The sequence below is a fragment of the Nothobranchius furzeri genome, chromosome 18, assembly GCF_043380555.1.
Source record: "Nothobranchius furzeri strain GRZ-AD chromosome 18, NfurGRZ-RIMD1, whole genome shotgun sequence".
Taxonomy (NCBI): domain Eukaryota; kingdom Metazoa; phylum Chordata; class Actinopteri; order Cyprinodontiformes; family Nothobranchiidae; genus Nothobranchius; species Nothobranchius furzeri.
In genome coordinates, this window is record NC_091758.1 from 42227300 (window position 1) to 42244050 (window position 16751).

The window sequence follows — 16751 nt, forward strand, 5'->3', positions numbered from 1 at the left end:
TGTCTCTCTGGTGACGTGACTTCACTGCCAAATTCAGCAGAAAAAAAGTTTGATTTGATACAGACACATAACAGGTGTAACCCTTCAGTAATCAGACTGAAATAACTCACAAAATATCGGTAGAAAATATCTGAACATCAAATCAAGAACAAAAAAGTGGAATTTCTTAGGTGTGTTCTTGCTGTGTCTTTGTAAATCCATGCTTTCGTTCTTTTTTAAACACAGAAACAGTTTTGTTTACACTGAACAACAAAAATACAAAAGATGGATCAAGGAAGCAATAGAGATAAGGAGACGTGGATGTGGGACCATGAACAGGGACGACGGAGTTTACACACTGGACCACGCATGGGACTGCATCGTCGGAGAGGGGAGAGCGGGCAGCAGAGGGCGACAACGTCCTCTGCTGCCCGCAGATAAACGGAGAAGGAAGTGACGCGCCACCATCAGCGTCAGCCTGAAGAAGCCGGCAGCTGTCGGCGAAACCGTAGCTACAAACAGGTAAACAAAACTGTTTCTGTGTTTAAAAAAGAACGAAAGCATGGAAAAAAGTGGAATGTTTCTTTTAGGGCAACACAACTGCCAAACTCCCAGAAACAGACATCTGAACAAGACTAATTCTGTTTAAGTGAATAAATGAATGGTAACAGTACATGATCTCTAATAATTAATCTACACATTATTCATAAATTACAATTAATTAGAGATGAATTTTAATCATGTTTATTCACTCTAGCTGTCCCTTACAGGATTAGCTTCCATTGTTCAGCTATAGATTTGATCCTCAGTCTCCTTATTTTCTCACAGAAGCCCTTCTGTTGCTCCCACAAATCTCTAGCTTTGCTCTCTCTGTGAACAGGACACTCAATCTCAGTGAAATACTGACGTTTCTCAGCCCTCTGTGTGTCTTTGTCCTTGTTTTCCCTTCTGAGATTTGCTTTTGGGACTTTAGTGATCCTCTGAGAGCATTACTTTACTCTCCCAAACATATGGACCACTCTGGTTCGTACGTTAACGTGTCCTTGGGCGTGATGCTAAATGTTCCGCTGTGCTCATTGGTCTGACGGAGCGTTCATGGCAGAGAATTGTGCTCCATGTATCACCACACACTTTCAGCTGGAGTGGCACATACCGCAGGCTTCTGTTTCCATGGTGCTGGGGGGGGGGGGGTCACAAAGATATTTACTTTGAAGAAAATGTAAGCTCTACGATGAACTCAGTGAATGGCATCAAGTCATGCTGGGAAGAGGAACAAGAGGAGAAGGTGTCTAAGGTTCTACTGCAGTTTGCTCTTAGCTGTAGAGGAGAGGGAAGGGGCTGCTAATGAGGACAGGGAGGGTGTTCCTGCTGTGTGTTTGGACTATGTGCTAATCCTCAACAGGACCAGGATGCTGAGGTTGTGACATGCCTGAGGACTTGGGGACGAAGAACCAAGAGGCTTTTTTGTCATTTTGAGTTAAAGGAATGATGATGATACAGAATAGATTGTGTTAGAAATAGTTTAAATCTAACATTGTCAGGTTTTCATACGATACATTTCCTGCTTCACTTGTTTGGTACATGAATAAAAAAGGATTAGACTTGGAAAAGAACTTCCATCTGTAACCCAGAAGCTAGAACCTTAATGAGGTATTAACTAATTGGCTTACTAATATGATCCATCCTCAATTTAGATAAAATATAAAATATAAATTAAGGAAATTAACAATACTAATTAATAGATATCTAATTAACTAATAGATAATTTCATAATGAATTATTGGAAGGGTGAATAACTAAAATAACGAGTTTAATATTAAACATCGGTTAAAACAAGAATCTTGAACATCACTAACAGAAACAGAAGAGGAAAGCTGTATACTATTGGTCCAGGTGGGAATCTGAAATTTCATTGGCTGGGAGAAATAAGTCCCGCCTCCGCGAAATAAAACCGTGCGACGCAGCTGAGCGAGAGGAGAGACAAACGGCTGTGCAGCACGCAGATACAGAAAGCAAAGACTGAGCGGTTAGAGAGAGAGAGAGAGAGAAAAAAAACAACGGTCGAGGCCGTGAAGAACCCTGATTTGGGTGCCGCATAGATAGAGGGAGAGGCGGACTTGACTCCTTCTAATAAGAGCTAGGAACTTGGAACCAACGCGGTGAGTAAAGAAAAAAGAAGAGAAAAAGCTAACGATGCAACTTAAAAAAAAAAAGGAAACTTAAATAGCTTATCAAATTAATTCCATTCTTATAGATTTGTGTGGAGACGACAGAGTGAACCAATCCTCTGTAGGAGGGAACCGTTGGAGCGCGTTGGTGAGTGAATGAGATTAAATTCAGTAAATTATTAAATTCAAAAAGCTAATTACAGCAACCGAGGTGACAGCAGTGGGCTGCTAGACGTTAGATCCCAGGAGTTAACATCTCAAACTACCAGTTAACGGTGGTAGGGCATATAGGAGTTAACGGCTCAAACCGCCAGTTAACGGCGGTACGGCATATAGGATTCCCAGGAGTTAACGGCTCAAACCGCCAGTTAACGGTGGTACGGCCTAGATGTACAAGGTCCTCAGGGGCGTTATAGCTAACGCCATAGAATTAGCAATGCGTCCCTTAACCAAACATTTAATAATAAAAAAAATAGATAAATAAAAATAAATAAAAGCTAACTGATTAGGGAGGAATTATTTTACAAAGGTGGACCAAAGGACCAGAATTTATATTTTGTTTAATTTTGTTATAGAAAATTTTATTTATTTATTTATTTATTTGTTTATTTATTTATTTATTTATTGTGTTACAGATATACAAGGTGTCACAATGCTGTATAGAAACACAACTAAATGTATCCTTGTTGTCATGAATGTATTTCTTGTCGAATAGTGTAGAGTAATAGAATCTAACTGAGCCTATTGAGCTGAACAATTGTTGTCATATGTAATTATATTTCCAGAGCTACTGAGAATTATTTTAATAGACAATCAAATTGATGTTATGTTAGTTGAACTGTGAACCCAAACATGATTGGCTATGCCAATAGAGTGAAGCATTTGTTTAAGTCTGTAAGACTTTATGCTGTGATGTGACGAGAAGGGTCAATGCCAACTCGCTAACAGTCCTGTTGTTTACAGGCTGGGTTTTTTTTTTTTCCTTGGGTTTGATCCCGACTCCTATGATCACTCACTTGGAACGAGAACTGGATTTCTTCCTGACGAGGGAGATGGCGAGCCTTAACCACTGAACGAACCAGGACATCTCAAGTAACTGAAGAGCAGACTGCTCTCTTCTGTGAACAATCTCAACGGTGCGGTAGGAAAAAATCGCACCACCGGACTCTGACTTTCACCCCAAGCGTGGGGATTTGACTTGACGCCGGCTGACTTGTGACTCATATGATCAAATCTCATACCGAGCATTTTACTATTGTCGATTGTTTTCATCTGTTTTTGTGTGTTATCTTTATGTGTTATATTTCCCATTATTATTAAAATTTAGTATATAAACCGTTTCATGCTATACCCGTGACTCCAGTCATTCTTAAACAACCTCCAATTCTCCCCGAACCTAATTATTGGCCCATTTGTTTATTTTTTCTTTTAATTATCTTATTGTATCCTGTAATCCGGTTACATAAAACTTGGCGAGCCAGCCAGGAGAATTGTAGAGTTGTTACCTTAGCTAACCATTGACTGACATCATAAGAGTGCCTGGAGGTCACAGTGGTTTGCCATTTTGGCATTATTGGTACTTTTGAGTGTTTTAAAATGGAAGTTGTGAAAACAGAAAAGGTCAAAGTTTCAAATGCTGTTTTAATCAGTGGGTTAACTGATACAGACCTTGATAACGAAGTCTTTGGGTTTATGGAAGGATTCGGACCAGTTAACAGGCGCATTAAGTTACCAAACTGTGATCAGATTATTGTGGAGTTTCAACATGAAGCCACTGTTAAGGAATTAAAGAAACAATGTTTACCCTATGACAAACCTTGTACTAGGAACCCAGATGTTTTCTTTCATATTCAAGACCTAGCCAGCGCGTACAGTCTAGAAACTAGCACATCTGCCACTGATGCCTATCTGTCAGAGCTCAGGGACATAGCTGCGCGTAGCAATCAATCATTTAAAGACCTTCTAATGGAGGAACTGGCAAAAATTGGGGAATCTTTAGGAAGGGATACCCATGCATCTGAACCAGTCACTGAACTAGAGCCAATGCTCCATAGTGACCAAGTTACATATTCCCTGCCTTTAACACCAGAAGTTAACTATATGAACAACTCAAAGGACAATTGTCCACCTACAGAGACTGGAAAACAAAACCCTTGCATTCCACCAAATCTTTTAAACACACCTGAGGTTCAGCGAGTTATTGTGGAACACATTGTTAAAAGCAGTGAGGTTATCCCTCCGCCTACTTCACAATACAGACTAAAACCGTTCTCAGGGCGAGTTCCACACCCTTCTTTTGAAACTGACTATGATACTTGGCGTAGTAGTGTAGTGTTATGCATAAATGATCCTTCACTCACCAAGTCCCAAATTGTACGAAGAATCGTGGAGAGTCTGTCAGCCCCAGCAGCGAGCATCGTTAAAGCTCTTAGTCCAAAATCCGACCCGGAAACGTACCTTGAACATCTCGATTCAGCTTACGCAGCTGTCGAAGACGGCGACGAGCTCTTTGCTCGCTTCTTAAACACAAACCAGGACAGTGGTGAAAAACCTTCCGATTACTTTCAGAGGTTATACACCTTGTTAAACCTAGTTATTCAGAGGAATGGAATTTCCTCCAGTGACGCCGACCAGCAGCTGCTCAAGCAGTTTTGCAGAGGCTGTTGGGACAGCTCGCTGATTTCAAACCTGCAACTCGAACAAAAGAAAGACAACCCGCCTCATTTTACAGCACTTCTCCTCAAACTGCGCACTGAAGAAGACAAACAGGCTACTAAAGCAGCACGCATGAAACAACACTTAGGGGCACAACGAACTAGAGTGTATTCAAATGTGCAAACAACATGCTCTCAGAGTAAAAACACTTGTGAACTGGAAATAGATGATAACTGTGATGACTTACGCAAACAAATCGCTGAGCTCAGGAGCCAAATTGCACAGCTTAAGGTTAACAACACAGATAAAAAGGCAAAGAAAACTCAAAAAGAGTCAAAACCCCGTGTGGGGACTAAAATTCCAGATGAGCCCAAACAGATTCAGCAGATAACAGCAGTGGTGCCCAGACCAAAGCCTGGATACTGTTTTAAGTGCGGAGAAGATGGGCACATAGCTTCTAGCTGTAGCAACGAGCCAAATCCAGCACTAGTTGCAACTAAAAGACTTGCTCTTAGACAGAAGCAGCGCGAGTGGGAGATGTCAAAGCCAATTGCTCAGTCTCCTCCTTTAAACCGGTAGAAGCTCCTATCGTGGGACAGATAGGTGCTAAAGTAGAACCAAGTCCCTCTAAGGAAAGGACAGAGAGACTTTTTTGCAAGCCAGTTCATGCTCATTCAGTGCCAAAACTTCCCAAAAGATTAGTGGGTGGGCGATGCACAGCTACAGTCTCAGTTAACAGTGTTGAATGTAATTGTTTACTGGATTCAGGGTCCCAGGTAACCACCATTGCCAATTCTTTTTACCAAGAACACTTACCTGACCTCTCAATTAAACCCATCAGTAATCTGTTAGAAGTCGAGGGCGCAAACGGTCAAGCAGTTCCTTATTTAGGATACATAGAGATAAGTGTCACATTTCCAAAAGAGCTCGATTAGTCTGGACTTGAGTTACCTACCCTTGCGTTAGTGGTTCCGGATATAAGCTCAAACTCTGATACACCACTACTCATTGGCACAAACACACTCGATCCTTTGTATGAGCAATTGTCTGCCAATAACTTACCTGATTCCAAGGCACTCTCTTATGGGTACCAACACGTGCTAAAAGCCTTAGCAGTCAGAAAAAAACAAAGCAAAGATGGACGAGTTGGTGTGGTGAAGCTTCGAGGGAGAACCCAAGAAGTTCTCCCTGCAAATAAAAAACTGTTACTAGAAGGGTTTATGCAACCCAGCCAAAACAAGCATGAGCCTTATGCACTCATTGAACAACCCACCAATGGTTCTCTACCAGGGGGTATAATTGTAGACTGTTGCCTCATTTCCTTACCTTCACATGGTCCATACAAAGTACCTGTTGTACTAAGAAACGAAACTAACCATGACATCACATTACCCACTAACTGTGTGATCGCTGAGTTAGTTAAAGCCGATCGTGTTATGCCATATCCAGAACCTGACAAAAGTGATCAGAAAGTACTTGCGGCGTGTAGTTCGCAGCAACAGACTTCACCTTCAAACCCTCCTCTCAGTTTTGACTTCGGTACTTCGCCCTTGTCCGAAGAATGGAAAGGGAGGATCACCAACAAACTTAACACTTACTCCGATGTGTTTTCGCACCACGATCTTGATTTTGGTCATACACAACAGATAAGACATCACATCAACTTAAAAGACGAGACCCCATTCAAACAGAAATCTCGGCCGATCCATCCACATGATTATGAAGCCGTGAGAAAACATTTGGAAGCCCTCTTGGAAACCGGTATAATAAGAGAGTCGGAGTCTCCATTTGCCTCACCAATAGTGGTAGTTCGGAAAAAGAATGGTGAGGTACGTCTATGTATAGACTATAGAAAGCTTAATCTGCAAACCATTCGCGACGCATATGCCCTGCCTAACTTGGAGGAGTCCTTTTCTGCTCTCGCTGGATCACAGTGGTTTTCTGTGATGGACCTCAAGTCAGGTTACTATCAAATAGAGATGTGTGAAAAGGATAAACCTAAAACTGCTTTTGTTTGCCCGTTTGGGTTTTATGAATTTAACCGTATGCCACAAGGAATAACAAATGCTCCAAGCACTTTCCAACGGGTTATGGAAAAGTGTATGAAGGACATTAATCTGAAGGAAGTGTTAGTTTTCCTAGACGACTTGATCGTCTTTTCCAACTCCTTGGAAGAACACGAAACCAGACTTTCTCACGTTCTTGAACGGCTTAGAGAATACGGACTCAAGCTATCACCAGATAAGTGTCGTTTTTTCCAGACATCTGTGCGTTATCTTGGACATATAGTATCTCGAGATGGCATAAAAACCGATCCAGATAAGGTGGAAGCACTCAAAACATGGCCGAAGCCTCAGACTTTGAAGGAACTCCAATCTTTCTTAGGATTTACCGGTTATTACCGACGCTTCGTTAAAGATTACTCAAATATTGTCAAGCCACTAACATCTCTCACGGCTGGTTATCCACCCAAACGGAAAAACTTTAAAACACCACCATGTAGATCAAAGTACTTGAACCCCAAAGAACCCTTTGGGAATCGTTGGAGCCAAGACTGTGAGAAGTCCTTTCAAACTATTATTGAAAAACTTACCACTTCGCCAGTTCTTGGCTACGCTGACGCAAAACTCCCATATCTAGTACACACAGATGCTAGTACGACCGGACTCGGTGCAGCGCTATACCAAGTGCAAAACGGTGTCACACAGGTAATCGCTTATGCAAGTCGCGGTTTAAGCTCTAGTGAAACTAGGTACCCTGCGCACAAGTTGGAGTTTCTAGCCTTAAAGTGGGCCATAACAGATAAGTTTCATGACTATTTGTATGGGAACACATTCACTGTCATTACTGATAATAATCCGTTAACTTACCTCTTAACAACGGCAAAACTCGATGCAACGAGCTATCGTTGGCTAGCTGCGTTGTCCACCTATAATTTTGACATCAGATACCGTGCAGGTACACAGAACGTTGACGCGGATGGCCTGTCTAGGAGGCTGCATGATAAACCTGAAGACAACTCAAAATTCACTGAGGAATGCCAACGACTAGATGAGTTCCGATCTCATCTTTTATCCTCTGTCAAAGAAGTCGAGCTTCAACTTCAAGCCGAAGCAGTGAAGGCAACATGCCAAAAGCACATGGTCTTGGATGAGACTGATTCTCCTTGTGGTTTAGTTCAGTCACTTGCCATGTCTGCAGCGGCCATTCCAGACCTATTCCAGTTGGAAGACAATAGTGACAGTTTCTTTGCTGTGCCCATGTATAACCATGCTGACCTTGTCTCCTTGCAGAGGAAAGATCCAACCATTGGCCGAGTCATTCAGCTGCTTATGACTGACAATAAACCGCCAACTGATACTATTGCAGAACCCCCGGTGGTTCTTAACCTTTTGAGAGAGTGGAAACGGTTTGAGTTTCAAAATGATTTACTGTACCGGAGACGCCAATTAGGACCAGAGACATCATTGCAGTTAGTCTTGCCTGATTCATTACGTTCAACAGTCATGCAAAGCCTACATGATGATATGGGGCATCTTGGGGTTGAACGTACGACAGATCTCATTCGGTCCCGTTTTTACTGGCCAAGAATGGCTAGTGATATCGAAATCAAAGTTAAAACTTGCGAAAGATGTATCCGTCGGAAGGCCCTCCCTGACAAAGCTGCTCCAATGGTGAGTATTACCACCACCAGACCTATGGAGTTAGTTTGCATGGATTTTCTCTCCATAGAACCAGACAGTAAGAACACTAAAGATGTCTTAGTGATTACAGACCATTTTACAAAGTATGCAGTGTCCATCCCAACCAAAGATCAGAAAGCCACCACCGTCGCGAAGAACCTGTGGGAACATTTTTTAGTCCACTACGGGTTTCCTGAGCGTCTTCATAGTGATCAGGGACGGGATTTCGAATCACGTACAATCAAGGAACTTTGTTCTTTACTTGGTATCCGTAAAGTCAGAACGAGCCCTTATCACCCTCGTGGCAACCCCGTTGAACGGTACAATCGTACATTACTCAGCATGTTGGGAACTTTACAAGCCACTGAGAAACATCACTGGCGCGATTTTGTAAAACCACTTACTCACTCGTACAATTGTACAAAAAATGACGTGACGGGATACTCTCCCTACGAGCTAATGTTCGGTAGGCAGCCTCGGTTGCCTATAGATATTGCCTTTGGGTTACCGCATTTGAACAAGCCCTCTATAACTCATTCTCAGTATGTTAAAGAACTGAAGAGTCATCTGGAACAGAGTTATGACATTGTCATAAAAAACTCTCAAAAAACAGCGAGGAAGAACAAAGAACGGTTCGACAGAAACATTCGTGAGTCCACACTAGGTGTGGGAGATCGTGTTTTAGTCCGAAATCTTCGCTTAAGAGAAAAGCATAAATTAGCAGACAAATGGGAGCAAACAGTGTATATAGTTCTCAAACAGATGGAAAACTTGCCAGTATACACTGTAAAACCAGAGAACGGAGAAGGACCCAACAGAACACTCCACAGAGATCTTTTACTGCCTTGTGGTTTTCTCTCTTCATTAGAAAATGAAACAGAACGCGTTACGAAACCTAGCAGACCTCATACAAGACAGAGTTCAGCCTTAGAACCTGACCCAGATGAGCCACTTGACGAAGAGGTAGATGAGTTTTATTACTCTGATCTTCCACAAGTGCTAAACCGACCATCCTATCAAATAGCGGTCACCTTGCCAAATAGGGAACTCATAGCAGATTCAGGACCGGTAAATAATATTCAACAACAAAACACACTATCCTTACACACAGGGGATCGCAAGGAACCAACCTTAGCTGGTAATGAAAATGCTGAATTGTCCTTACTTGACAAAGGCATCAACACCGAAACATTCTTACCTGACAGAATGAGTGAAACTGCGACATTCTTACCTGAAAGAGTGAAAGAAGCAGCAACATACTTACCTGAAAAAACGAAAAAAAACGAAGTATACTTACCTGACGTAGAAACGGGGGATGAAACTAACACAAACCTACCTCAATTGGATGGTGTCCTAAAGTCGCAGCAACGTGATGTAAGTTTTGAACCCATCATACACGATCAGACACATACATCTGAAAAGACCAAAGTCTTAGAGAATAGCTCATCAGCTCTGTCGGAAACAGAGAGCTCACTTCGTCCTGTCTCAGTTGAGAATCAAACCGAAACGGATGAGCATGATACTGTGCAACCAGAGATGTATGTCAGGAGATCTGAACGAAGTAGTCAGCCTCCTCAAAGACTAACTTACTCTCAATTGGGCAATCCACTAGTGACCGTAGTTAGGTCCCTTTTCCAAGGACTTAATAAAGCTTTTATTGACTCTCTTACTCAAGAAGTTGTGTACCCCGTAGAAACAATGCACAGGGACGTGCATGATATTTAATGGGGGAGGATGTAACCCAGAAGCTAGAACCTTAATGAGGTATTAACTAATTGGCTTACTAATATGATCCATCCTCAATTTAGATAAAATATAAAATATAAATTAAGGAAATTAACAATACTAATTAATAGATATCTAATTAACTAATAGATAATTTCATAATGAATTATTGGAAGGGTGAATAACTAAAATAACGAGTTTAATATTAAACATCGGTTAAAACAAGAATCTTGAACATCACTAACAGAAACAGAAGAGGAAAGCTGTATACTATTGGTCCAGGTGGGAATCTGAAATTTCATTGGCTGAGAGAAATAAGTCCCGCCTCCGCGAAATAAAACCGTGCGACGCAGCTGAGCGAGAGGAGAGACAAACGGCTGTGCAGCACGCAGATACAGAAAGCAAAGACTGAGCGGTTAGAGAGAGAGAGAGAGAGAAAAAAAAACAACGGTTGAGGCCGTGAAGAACCCTGATTTGGGTGCCGCATAGATAGAGGGAGAGGCGGACTTGACTCCTTCTAATAAGAGCTAGGAACTTGGAACCAACGCGGTGAGTAAAGAAAAAAGAAGAGAAAAAGCTAACGATGCAACTTAAAAAAAAAAGGAAACTTAAATAGCTTATCAAATTAATTCCATTCTTATAGATTTGTGTGGAGACGACAGAGTGAACCAATCCTCTGTAGGAGGGAACCGTTGGAGCGCGTTGGTGAGTGAATGAGATTAAATTCAGTAAATTATTAAATTCAAAAAGCTAATTACAGCAACCGAGGTGACAGCAGTGGGCTGCTAGACGTTAGATCCCAGGAGTTAACATCTCAAACTACCAGTTAACGGTGGTAGGGCATATAGGAGTTAACGGCTCAAACCGCCAGTTAACGGCGGTACGGCATATAGGATTCCCAGGAGTTAACGGCTCAAACCGCCAGTTAACGGTGGTACGGCCTAGATGTACAAGGTCCTCAGGGGCGTTATAGCTAACGCCATAGAATTAGCAATGCGTCCCTTAACCAAACATTTAATAATAAAAAAAATAGATAAATAAAAATAAATAAAAGCTAACTGATTAGGGAGGAATTATTTTACAAAGGTGGACCAAAGGACCAGAATTTATATTTTGTTTAATTTTGTTATAGAACATTTTATTTATTTATTTATTTATTTATTTATTTATTTATTTATTGTGTTACAGATATACAAGGTGTCACAATGCTGTATAGAAACACAACTAAATGTATCCTTGTTGTCATGAATGTATTTCTTGTTGAATAGTGTAGAGTAATAGAATCTAACTGAGCCTATTGAGCTGAACAATTGTTGTCATATGTAATTATATTTCCAGAGCTACTGAGAATTATTTTAATAGACAATCAAATTGATGTTATGTTAGTTGAACTGTGAACCCAAACATGATTGGCTATGCCAATAGAGTGAAGCATTTGTTTAAGTCTGTAAGACTTTATGCTGTGATGTGACGAGAAGGGTCGATGCCAACTCGCTAACAGTCCTGTTGTTTACAGGCTGGGTTTTTTTTTTTTCCTTGGGTTTGATCCCGACTCCTATGATCACTCACTTGGAACGAGAACTGGATTTCTTCCTGACGAGGGAGATGGCGAGCCTTAACCACTGAACGAACCAGGACATCTCAAGTAACTGAAGAGCAGACTGCTCTCTTCTGTGAACAATCTCAACGGTGCGGTAGGAAAAAATCGCACCACCGGACTCTGACTTTCACCCCAAGCGTGGGGATTTGACTTGACGCCGGCTGACTTGTGACTCATATGATCAAATCTCATACCGAGCATTTTACTATTGTCGATTGTTTTCATCTGTTTTTGTGTGTTATCTTTATGTGTTATATTTCCCATTATTATTAAAATTTAGTATATAAACCGTTTCATGCTATACCCGTGACTCCAGTCATTCTTAAACAACCTCCAATTCTCCCCGAACCTAATTATTGGCCCATTTGTTTATTTTTTCTTTTAATTATCTTATTGTATCCTGTAATCCGGTTACACATCCATCCATCCATTTTCATCTGCTTATCCAGAGTCGGGTCACAAGGGCAGAAGCCTAAGGCGAGAGGCCCAGACTTCCCTCTCCTCAGCCACTTGGGCCGGCTCCTCCGGGGGAATCCCAAGGAGTTCCCTGGCCAGGTGAGAGACACAGTCCCTCCACCGTGTCCTGGGTCTACCTTTAGGTCTCCTCCCAGTTGGACGTGCCCAGAAAACCTCACCAGGTAGGCATCCAGGAGGCATCCTGACCAGATGCCCGAGCCACCTTAACTGGCTCCTCTCGGACGAGCAGCAGGTCTACTCTGAACCCCTCCCGGATGACCGAGCTTCTCACCCTATCTCTAAGGAAGAGCCCAGCCACTCTTCGGAGAAAACTCATTTCAGCCGCTTGTATCCGCGATCTCGTTCTTTCGGTCACTACCCAAAGCTCGTGACCATAGGTGAGGGTAGGAACGTAGATCGACCGGTAAATCGAGAACTTCTCCTTCTGACTCAGCTCTCTCTTCGCCACGACAGACCGGCACAACGCCCGCATCACTGCAGATGCAGCACCAATCCGCCTATCGATCTCACGCTCGTTTTCCCTCACTCGTGAACAAGACCCCGAGATACTTAAACTCCTCCCCTTGGGGCAGGACCTCATCCCTGACCCGGAGAAGGCATTCTACCCTTTTCCGAATCAAGACCATAGTCTCAGATTTAGAGGAGCTGATTCTCATCCCAGCTGCTTCACACTCGGCTGCGAACCGCTCCAGCGAAAGCTGAAGAACACGTTCTGATGAAGCCAACAGGACCACATCCTCTGCAAAAAGCAGAGACCTGATCCTCAGGCCACCAAAACGGATGCCCTCCACACCTTGGCTGCTCCTGGAAATCCTGTCCATAAAGGTTATGAACAGAATCGGTGATCAAGGGCAGCCTTGGCGGAGTCCAACTCTCACTGGGAACGAGCCCGACTTACTACCGGCAATGCGGACCAAGCTCTGACACCGGTCATACAGGGACCTAACAGCCCGTATCAGAGGGCCTGGTACCCAATACTCCCGGAGTACCCCCACAGGGCCCCCGAGGGACACGGTCAAAAGCCTTCTCCAAATCCACAAAACACATGTAGACTGGTTGGGCAAACTCCCACGCACCCTCCAGGATCCCCCTAAGGGTATAGAGCTGGTCCGGTGTTCCACGGCAGAGCCACGTCAGCCAACACAGCCCCACAACATCCAGAGCCTTAAGGAACTCCGAGCGAATCTCACCCACCCCCGGAGCCTTGCCACAGAGGAGCTTTTTAACCACCCCAGTGACCTCAGCACCACAGATTTGAGAGGCCAACCCAAAGTCCCCAGACTCTGCTTCCTCACTGGAAGACGTGTCGGTGGGATTTAGGAGGTCTTCAAAGTATTCTGCCCACCGATCCACAACGTCCTGACTAGAGGTTAGCAGCACACCTTCCCCACTATAGATAGTGTTGGTAGCGCACTGCTTTCCCCCCCTGAGGCGCCAGATGGTGGACCAGAATATCCTCAAAGCCATACGGAAGTCTTGCTCCATGGTCTCACCAAACTCCCCCCATGCCCAGGTTTTTGCCTATATCTAGTCAGACTCACCTCAACCTCACACACCAACTCAGGCTCCTTCCCCACCAGAGAGGTGACATTCCATGTGCCAAGAGCCAGCTTCTGTAGCCGAGGATGAGACCGCAAAGGTCCACGCCCTCGACTACCACCCGTCACACACTGCACCCGACCCCTTTGGCCCCTCCGACGAGTGGTGAACCCATGGGAAGGTGGATCCATGTTTCCTCTTCGGGCTGTGCTCGGCCGGGCTCCATGGGTGAAAGCCCAGCCACCAGGTGCTCGCCAACGTGCCCCACCTCCAGGCCTGGCTCCAGAGGGGGGCCCCGGTGACCCACGTCCGGGTGAGGGAACACGGTTTCCATTTATAATATTCATCAGAGGTCTTCGGGCTGCTCTTTGTCTGATCCCTCACCTAGGACCTGTTTGCCATGAGCGACCGTACCAGAGGCAGAAAGCCTCAGACAACTTAGCTCCTAAGATCATTGAGACACTCAAACCCCTCCACCACGGTTAAGATGGCAGCCCAGAGAGAGGAGGAGAACTTTTTTTAGCTAAATCTGGAAGGCTGAAACCCGACCTTTCAGTCGCTTTGAGAGACAAATTCTGACGCGGTCTCACGTTTGCTTCGTTTTTAACAACAGAAAAAAACATACACAGTTAGCACAAAGTACTCTGTGGTGCTCCAGTACTGCTGGCACAGGTAGTCAATCCATGGACACTATTTATACTCTGGTTTGGGATTTTTCTAGATTTAGTTTGAATCTTTTTATAGTTTTTGAGTTCTCTGAGGATACTGTAGTGCCTCCAAGACAATATTGTTACTATACGAGCCAGTTCATTTGACAATTTCTAGAGATGGCAAAGGACAACCACTCACGTTAGAAGCAACTAATTTGGTAAGTGTGGTTGCAAATATTTTCATATTCCTAAGTAAAACAAGTTAAAAGTGCCACCTTTAACGCTCATTTATAAAAATAAACTAGCAAAAATCAGATTTTAATGTACAGTTTGGTGGATGGAGCGGCTGATTCATGCCTCGCAGTCGGTCGTTTTTCAGCTTCCATAAGCTGTGTGTACGATCCCCTTCCACAGAGTGAGTGGTGGTTTCAGCTCCGAGGCCTAAATCCCATCTCTCCACCGGGCCCGTGTTAATACAACCAGATTTGTGAGCCCCTTGCTACAAGCAACAAGCCAAAGCAAAGGGAGAGCCAACCATCCAGATCAAATGACTCAACTCTCCCGAGTGCTATGTGCTGTCAGCATGAAGGATGCCATCCTGATTTGTTTTGATTAGCGAGTATAAATCTGCGGGAAACAAAGCAAGGAGAGAAAAAGGAGGATTCCCTTTCCCACGCCGGTGTGCAGCACAGCCTGACCACAGGGTTGCACGACACGACTGATGTTGTTTTTCCTCCTCTCATAGATCACGGACCATCCGTCTGGAGGACACACGAGAGATTTACAACAAGTCCGTCAGTCTTTCCGTTTTTCCCCCCTCGTCTTGAGGAACCCTGAACAAACTGAACCCAATCGGCCTCACATCACAAATGACCTTCCACCGCTGCTGCTATCAGCTCCCAACAAACCCATTACCAGACACATCATCTTTGGGGATGAGAAGTCACCATCGCCTCACTAGTCTCTCCTTTAAAGTGACAGCTGAGGTCCCAGCAGACTTCTGCTGTCCTTGTACATGAAATCCAAGGTCTGAGGGCCAGGGCTGGGTGGTTTCATGTGCTCCATTAAAGCAGCTAAGTCACGTTCCTCCTGCAAATAAAAAACGGTGACAAAGAAAGCTGCAGATAAATTGTATACCCAAACATGTTTATTGCAACAGTTCTTTTATAATTCTTTTTAGGTCGGGTTAAGAGCGTCCTTATGAACCGTCAGCACCTTAGGTCCCTTTTCCCAGATGTTCTGCTAGACCTGCACAGCCATCCAGGGTTGTACGACTGGAGCCACCTGTGGGCCTAAAGGCTTTTATGTTTCATGAATCTGGATAATCAATATAACTAGCTTAGTTTTAGCAGTTTTCCATTATTTTTCAACAAGTGAACAGCTCCTGCAGCACTAGTTTCAGCAGTCCCAGAAGCGAGCTAACAGGTTTGTTGCATGCTCCCTGCTTAGTGTTTGTAACATGTTGATGCCCAGTGTGATTTTACACCAAATATGTACACATATGTTTACTTTTTTTGCTACATTGTAATAAAATTATGAATTAAAATTGAACATCTATTGGAATTTATATATTTGACATGCTGTGACATACAGCAAGCTATTTTAATGCAGAGAAATCAAATAAAAACAATAAATCAAAAACCTTATGCACTTGATCATCCGTCATCGTCTGTATTTATAGAGCTCTTTCAAACAAACCACCGGGATGAACGAAGTGCATTACATCATGGATGATGGTAAAAGCAATAATATACAGTATTTGCAGAGTGGACACTAAAGGAAAAAATATGAAGGAAAATGTTTTAAATCACAAAGAAAGCAGGCAGGTGTCACTTTTCACTTTTGCCTGAAGGTCAAAGAGTCTTGAACTGGCATCTAAACATTAGTTTGGCATTGGACTTCACTGGTATTAATAACTAACCATAACTAACTGCTGCTACCATCACCTCGGTATGCCTGAGATGTTCTACTGCATGCTCACCACTCTCTGCACAAACAGTCAGGATGCAGCTTCATCCTGAAAGGTCGTGCGCCTCTGACACCTGATGGGACTTTAGCTAAGCAGCACGGGCCAAATGTTCTAAACCTAAACAAACGGCTAGCTCCATCTCTAGACCCTCATGTGTAGCGTGATAGTATTCCTCTATAATCTCACTCCAGATGCTAACAACCAGCATTTAACTGTCACGCGTAAGGGAATCAAGAACTTACTGGTGTAGGGTTAACATACGTCTTTGTTTTAGGTGCTTTTTAAGCTCAATGTGCTACACTATAC

General features: G+C 43.4%; 1 protein-coding gene across 1 annotated transcript; it reads left to right on the forward strand.

Annotated features, from left to right (window-relative positions):
* The first annotated feature begins 1607 nt into the window (after positions 1–1607).
* Positions 1608–5726, forward strand: LOC139063947 (zinc finger CCHC domain-containing protein 12-like). Its single transcript, XM_070547200.1, has 2 exons — positions 1608–2138; positions 2234–5726. The coding sequence occupies exon 2, from the start codon at positions 3744–3746 to the stop codon at positions 5379–5381; it is 1638 nt and encodes a 545-aa protein (XP_070403301.1). The 5' UTR covers positions 1608–2138; positions 2234–3743; the 3' UTR covers positions 5382–5726.
* Positions 5727–16751: the final 11025 nt, after the last annotated feature.

What these genes read in the sequence shown, in the direction of transcription:
- LOC139063947 (XM_070547200.1), top strand. Translation starts at nt 3,744, where the DNA reads ATGGAAGTTGTGAAAACAGAAAAGGTCAAAGTTTCAAATGCTGTTTTA.